General features: G+C 46.5%; 1 protein-coding gene and 1 long non-coding RNA gene across 6 annotated transcripts in view; one reads left to right on the top strand and one right to left on the bottom strand.

Annotated features, from left to right (window-relative positions):
- Positions 1 to 550: 550 nt before the first annotated feature.
- Positions 551 to 7,109, bottom strand: LOC118166202. Its single transcript, XR_004750374.1, has 3 exons — positions 6,870 to 7,109; positions 1,730 to 1,827; positions 551 to 1,461 (listed from the first exon to the last, which is right to left on the bottom strand). It is a non-coding gene; the product is annotated as an uncharacterized LOC118166202 (long non-coding RNA).
- SLITRK4 (SLIT and NTRK like family member 4) overlaps positions 5,777 to 7,426 on the top strand; it is a 9,004-nt gene continuing 7,354 nt past the window's right edge. The window contains exon 1 of one of the 5 annotated variants that reach the window (XM_035324917.1): positions 5,777 to 6,001. Coding sequence is in view for 2 of the 5 variants with exons in the window: in XM_035324915.1 (XP_035180806.1) it covers positions 6,250 to 6,424 (175 nt within the window). In the remaining 3 variants the exon portion in view is untranslated. Of the gene's footprint in view, positions 6,002 to 6,126; positions 6,425 to 6,485; positions 6,818 to 7,018; positions 7,034 to 7,053; positions 7,178 to 7,426 lie in introns of those variants that run through there. The other 4 variants (XM_035324915.1, XM_035324916.1, XM_035324918.1 and 1 more) reach the window with 4 other exon arrangements.

The raw sequence follows: 7,426 nt of genomic DNA, 5'->3' as shown, positions 1-7,426 counted from the left end.
CGGTCCTTCCTTTGGACCTTCCTTTGTGAAAGGCTACAGGTAATAGGAAAGCTAGGTTATGCCTTCTTTTTTAAAAACAGTAATAGAAAGTTTGTCAGCTTATGAGGCTTCAGGCTTCATGGAGGTCTTCACGGAAATTAACAGGACATGTAAACTTAGAGGAAATTAGGGCAGCTGCAAAAGAAACCCCAGAAGCAAAAGAAGATTAAAGTAGAGCAACGAGCAAGCTCGTGCAATCTTAATTTTGGTTTAGATATTTCATCCCTCATGTAAGTTGTTTCCTAAACCAAGCACCAAATGTAATGCACCTGGCTTCTTCTGTAGATGTCTATTCATTCTGCCACTATTATCTTTCAGCTGATGAGCAAAGGAATGGCAGTACTTGGGAGGTGGCCCTCCCAGTTTACCAAGAGACACAGTAGTTAGCTAACAAGTTGCTCTGCACTCATCCCCTGTTCCATGATGTCACAGCTTGAGGCTCTTCATCCGAGAGCCAGAACCAGCTTAGGCTTTAATGAAAGCAAGGTGTGGGTTTTTTTCACTCTTAGACTGGATGAAAATTACTTTATTCTCTTTTGTCATATAGCTTTATTCTTGAACTGTCTAAGAAATAAAGTAAGAGACTTTTCTGCTTCCAGGTAGCTTGATAAGAGGGTTATACCTTCCATCTTCATCCATGTAAGAACTTTATTTCTGGAATTCTGGAAAGTGATAAGGGTTAGTCTGACATGTGAGAAAAACTTGGGGCAGTGAGAATTTATATTAGAGTATTCTAAATAAGTTATTCACATTCTGTTAATGTCATGTGACCTCTGCCTATCAAACCTGACCAGGTTGAAGCCTAACAGTTATGGCATTCATGCCATGAAAGAGAGCTACAACTGCTCCATTGTAGTAGACAAGATAAGTTACTAGAAGCAACCAAAGAAAAAAGGCTTGTCACATGATATGTTTTTCTCCTTCATAGAGCACCTCTTTCTGTCCTCCGTCATTTCCAACCAGGGTCAAATTTTCTTAAACTTGGTATTCCTCTGCAATACATGGCCATTTTTGTACTATTTTCATAGGCCATTCACTCAGGGAGGATATAGTATTATTTCCTAATTCAGAAATATTTAATAATATCAGAGTTTTCTGGCATGGAATCCTTATTGTAAATACATGCCTTTTCCTAAGAAATCAGTTTACTGAGCTGCTTGCACAAGAGTGTTGGGCAGAATAACAGCAGTTGCTTCTAGGTTTCACATTTGACCTTAGATCATGCAGTCTTACGTAGCAATATTTCAGATAAATTCTGCATCCATTAGTTTTTGGTTGGTTGGTTGGTTGGTTTGTTTGTTTGTTTTGTTGTTGGTGGTTTTGTTTGTCTTCTGATTTCATGCTCTCCATTGTCTCAGGGGACAGCAGGATAGGCCAAGCTTGGGTTGAGCTTCTAACAGTGAGTTAGAGATTAAACAATCCCTGGGCAAACGAGCATATAGAAAGAAAATAAGTAAACATGTACTGATGGCACTGCACTGGCATATTGCAATTTAATGAATTTAAATGCCTACCCACTGTGCCCTGACCATTATATCTGGCAAGAGTACTGTTATGGGGCTGCACATTCCCCCAGGCTGAGTTTACAAAGTCAGCAGACCCACTACCAGCAGCATGCCTACTTTATCAAACTTTGAAGAAATCGACTCATTGCAAATGACTAGGAAAAAATGGAATGAAAAACCCCTACCAATCCTCATTGAAGGGATGCATACATGTCAGTGTTTTCTTGGGTGATGCTTTCCTGGAGCAGGTGATAGGTTATTTGTTGCACATTGAAGAGGGCTCCTAGATAAAATGGAGTAAGTTAGGTAGAAATAATATGGAGCCATGCAGAGACATGTATTTGACAGCATTTCTTCCACCTTATTTAGCACAGTACTCTTTCACAGTGGTTCTGCCTTCAGTGTATTGCAGACTCACACTGTTTCCTATCACACTGTACCTTTAAAAGGATGCACATGCAGAGACTCACTCCAGTACATACAGAGTTTTCAAGGATGCTCTCCCTCCCCCTCTTCTGACAGACAGTCTGACTAAATACACAGAAGACGAGGACAATGAGTAGAGTTATTGCCCTTTTTTTTTTTGTTCTCCTCAAAAGGCTATGTCCTATCAGTTGAAGCCCTATTATAAGATGCTTCTCTGTAGTCATTGTTGTATTTTGCTGTGTTGGTTGTTGTTTGCTGAGTATGGCAGTTGTTACTGATTTATCTGTGAGCAGAAACATGCTGTAGACTTGTTAAACAGAAATTGTTTAACCATGGAAGCTCCAGAAGCAGACAAAGCCCACATGAGCCTTTACTTTCTTATTCAAAGAGTTGTTAACCAGCTTCTGATGTGTTCAAATGAAACAGTTTCTTTGCTACCTGGGCCCTGTGCAAAGTATTACAACATTAACTGTTGGTCTATCTTTATCATTCTTTTTGAGAAGGAAGGCATAATGTGTGGTGTTAACATAATAATTATGAATTAGAGCCCAATTCAAAGTAATTCCCAGTAATTCGTGGTGACTTTTATGAGAACTTCGACTTCTGGCATGAGCCTTTTCAAACAGAGCAACCCAAACAGATCTGTGTGCACGCTGGTTCTCTCCCAGGTGTGATTTTGGCAGCAGGGTACACCAGGCTTGCTCACAGCTGGCCAGCACATAAGTCAGTGCATGAACAACTAAGGCCTGCTCCCCAGCTGGTCATGGTAATTGCAATTTCTAGTCTTTGTCTTCAGATTTCAAGAACCACAGGTGTGTGGGCAATCAGTATCTCTTGTTAGTTCAAACTAGAGGGGACTAAAGCTTTTTTAATTTTCAGGATTTCAACAGACAAACTGGGGAGAGAGCAGAGACATGCAATTCAATTCAGAACATGGGAAAAAATCATTTAGGATGCCATTGCAGCTATAAGCAGGACATAAGCATGTATAGGACATAAACAATTGAGTTAAACATCCCCACACAGGGGTTGTACAAATGTGTACAAATGCAGCCTCAGTTCAGATGATGTATCTTCATACATTTGGCCTCAGCCCATTGGTCCAGCCTATCCAGATCCTCCTGCAGAGCCTTCCTTCCCTCAAACAGATCGACACATGCACCTAACTTGGTGTCGTCTGCAAACTTAAAATATACAGGTAAATCTCCCAAGAATGCTTAGGATTTTTAGCTCCCATTTCCTATCAGTTCATTTTTCATAAAATTACTGTGGATGAAATAAAAAAAAGCAATTCATTGAAAAGTACTTCCATTAATTTAACCTGAAGTCCTATGTTCATGTGTGCTGAGCAGCTTACCTTTGCTCTCCAATGTTTTGGGCTGTGGGCAGGAGATTCAGCATCTCCATTGGCCTCTGCATTTTGAGGATTCTGTTACTGAAGGTTTTTCTCCTGACAGACCTCAAATGCAGTTTTAGTTTCAAGTTCTTGCAACAGCCCAGAAGTAACTTGGGAAAGGTAGGTGACCAAGCATGTCTGTGTATTTAGAAAATGTTGTACAGAAGCTCTCACAGAAATGTGAAAGGCAACAAAATATAAATAAATTTATATATAATTTCTGAGCAGATTACATGATGAATTTCAGTAGCCAAAAGTAAAAATTACCTTGCTCTGCCATTAACTTCTCTTAGATGCAGTAATGACATGGTTGATAAGCTAACTGTACTATTAGCGAATGCCACCCGTGCATGTCTCCTTCGGTGGGGAGTAGTGTATCTCACCTTTCCACTTCTTCCTCAGATACATCTCTTTGCAAAATATCATGTTACTAATCTATCTGCTTGGTAGTTTTTGCTTTCCTTTTGCTAAACTGAAGAAGGAAAATACATGCTCCTGTGGCAAACAACAGACAGGACAGAGAAACAAATATCAAGAGGAATAAATGAGGTTCCATCACAATAAGACATTTAAGAAAAGGTGAGAGATGTCAGTAATGGGCACGGTGTGTAGCCTGAAGTAATCTCGGAAACCTCAGGAAACCAGACCTGATAATCTTGCCCTTTATGTCTCTTCTATCTTCCAGTTACTATCTACCATCAGGCTACCTAGAAAATTTCTACTGTTGATGACAGAACTTTAATCTAGATCTCAAAGGAGGGGGTACAACCAAGTGATTCTAGGATGTAACCCCTTAAACTGAATTATTCCTTAAGCATGCCGTCATCTTGGATCACAATCTTGACTCTAAGCTTGTGCTTATATTATACTTTATCCTCAGTTTGGTTTGGTTTGTTGTCCTGATGTATCAGCCTAAATCTTAGTGAGTTTGACATGTTGTGGGCTAGGACAAGTGGCTTAGAACCACTTAAATAAGATTTGGAGGAGGAGTTATTTTTCATGACTGCAAATTAGAAATAATTTTTTTAAAAAATACAGCATACTAAAATCTGAACAATTAAATTGTGTTGCATAACTAAGTTTCATTGTCAGATAAGTTCTACAGTATCATGAACATATGTCATTGTCAATAGCCACTTGTAATACAAACATCAAGAATTATTTAGTTACAGCACAATTTCAGTTCTCTTCAATGCTTCTTCATTTCATGGTTTGCTTGGTTAAAATACGATCCTTTGTTATGCTACTTGGTTGACTTTTGATTCAGTCTCTAAGCAAGGAGTGGTGGTGGGAGTAGGGATCTGTCTTTGATATCATCTTTATGGTGTTTCACCTACTAAACAAGCAAGGAAGTTTTTAACATCCAGCTTAATATAGCTGGTTAAACAAAACTGTCACCTTCATCTTTACACCTGCACTTCTGTGCCTGTTAAAATATGTCAGATATTTTCCTATATTAATTTTATTATAAACCTATGCTCCCTATTCTGAAAGTTTATTTAAATAAAGCAATAGAGAAAATCAGCTTAAACTACAAGCAAATCCTTCTAAACCAGGCCCTTTATATACATGCATTCCCTTTTATGTGAATAGTACTTTGTTAATGGTTCAATAATTAAGGGAGTTTACATTTTAAAGACTTCAGTTTTTAATTGGCTGAATATTAATCATAGATCACTTTCAGTTCTGTTGTGATATGCAAATTATTGATGTCTCAGCTGCATTTGTTTTCAGGTATCAGTCTATCCACATAATGCAAAATAACATTCTGCAATTATTTCAATTAGATGCAGACAGCTTTCAGAACAAGCTATTTATTTCATATCTGTAAATGAAGAAATCAGTTGTTGTTTTCCATTCCCTGATGTTTACTACCCCAAACTACCACTCACAACTGGTATGGGTGCAATACACTATCACTTTTCTATGTGAAATTATGTTAGCATTCACAGTAAAGGACAAACAGTTGAACTCCCCTTGCAAGATTTCATTTGGTTAACTGACTCTTCTGCCTGGGAAAAGATGTCACATTGTTAAGGGGTATTCGTTACTTTCAAAGTCATATTATGAAATAGAGAGTAAATAGGAGTTCTCAATTAGCAGAATCTGTTTTGCTCAAGTGCATTAACATCGGAGGATTTTTTTTTTTTCCATCAGACTGCAGCTGTTACCTGCAGAGGAGGAATTTCACCTAACCACAAATAATAAGATGTACAAATAGCCGTGTTGTCTTAAGAAGGGGTCGGTTACGTCTCCTCACAGCGATTTTGTTCCATAATTGCGATTCATATTGAATGCAGCAAATGTTACCGTCCTGCCCACTCAGTTTCCACCTCTACTTTTGTTTCAAGGCGGGGGAGGGGGGAATTGTCAGAAAACCCGGGGAGGGGAGAGGGTGGGGGAGTCCTTTCTTTCCTCTCCTTCCCCCTCTCTGCTTTTCCCAGCACCGCGGTGCTGGGCGGCCGGGGGCGGGCTGGCCCCGTCCCGGCTGTGCCGCGGGCTGCACTTGTGGCTGCGGCCGCCCATGGCAGCGGCAGCGGGGCCCCGCCGCTCTCACCGCCCCGGGGGGCGCCGCCCGCCCCGCCGCAGCCGCCCGAGCTCCCCGGGGGCGCAGCCCGGCATCTCTCCGGGAAAGGTAACGGCGTGTGCGGGAGAGGCTCTGGAGGCTGCGATGTGCTGGGTTTGCCTCCCCGGAGCGGCGTCTCCTTCCGTCTCCGAGCGTGTGTGCGTGTGTGCGAGGCGAAGGGGAGGGGGCTCTCTGCGTGCAAGGGGTGGGCGAGTGCAGTGCGATGGGAGCGGGCGCCCGTGTGCAGAGGGATCCTCTCCCCGCATGTGTGCGGAGGACCGCGGCGGCGGGGCAGGGCTCGGCGGGGCGCTTGCTGCATGCGGCGGAGCTCGCCGGGCTACCGCAGCGCCGGGCAGTGCCTCCTCTCCGCACCCGGCGCCGCCGGGGGGTGCTGGCCCCGGGGGAGGGGGGCTCCGCGGAGCTGCCGGCGGGGAGACCTCGAGGGGAGAGCAGCGGAGCGCGGCGGGGCCGCGGCGACCCCCGGCCGCCGAGGTAGGGAGGGTGCCGAGCCGGCCGCCGAGCATCTCCCCCAGTCCCCGGGGGCGGCCGGCCGCCCCGCCGGGCGTGCGAATGCGGGCGGGGAGGGGGCCGCGGCGTTTGCGGTGGCGTTTTAATTGCTCGGAATTATTCCGAGGGTTTTGTTGCTACTACTGTAACGATTATTGCTATTTTAAAAGGGGGAGGAGGGGTGCGAAGCCGAGGAGACGGTGGCTTCCTGCCGGAGCCCTCTCCATCGCGCTCGCCTCTCCCCGGCAGCCTCCCGGAGCCCCGGCGGGGCTGCATGAGCCGCTGGAGGTGCGGGAGGGACGGGAGGGCAGGATGCGTGCAGCGGGGCTGGGGGAGAGAGTGTGAGGATGAATGTGCTGCGGGCTGGACTTTGCAAAGGTGCGAGAAGAGGCGGAGAAGGGGGAGTGGGGAGGGGGACAGACGGCTGTACCTTGTTGTGGAGGGGTGGAAGGGATGCCGGGCTGCATCGCCGCGCTGTGCCCGCTCCCAGCCGCCGGGTGTGCGCGGAGCGTGTGCGCCCGCGCCCCGCCTGCTTTCCCTCGCCGGGAGGCAGAGGGCGACGGGGCGCCCACGGCACGGGGGAGCCGGCACCAGGCAAGCCGGCTCCGGCCACCGTGTTGCGGCAAAAAATTGCAGTAGTGCCTGCGCTCCTGGTCGGGCTCGCCGCGCCGCGTCCCCGCTCGGCACCGGCCGGGGCCCCGGGGCTGAGGAAGAGGAGGGGACCCGAGCGTGGGCGAGGCAGGGTTACGGGGACGAGTGGGAGCTGGGGCAGGGGGCGCGGGTCGGGGGCGCGGGTCTGCCCCGGGCTCTCTCGCCGCGGTCAGGGCCGGCAGCCCGCGGGGATCAGCAGCTCCTGCTCCGCATCCTCTGCTCCCCCTGGCCCCTCTCCGGGGCCTCCCTGACCCCTTCAGCTATTCCTTTCCCTCTCCCTTCCTTGCTCCCTCCCTTTTGTCCTTCTGTCCTCCCTTCCTTCGTCCCTTGTCCCTC

This window comes from Oxyura jamaicensis, chromosome 4, assembly GCF_011077185.1.
Source record: "Oxyura jamaicensis isolate SHBP4307 breed ruddy duck chromosome 4, BPBGC_Ojam_1.0, whole genome shotgun sequence".
In the NCBI taxonomy this organism is placed as follows: Eukaryota; Metazoa; Chordata; class Aves; order Anseriformes; family Anatidae; genus Oxyura; species Oxyura jamaicensis.
The sequence above is the reverse complement of the archived record's forward strand: the minus strand, read 5'-3'. Positions and strand labels throughout refer to the sequence as shown.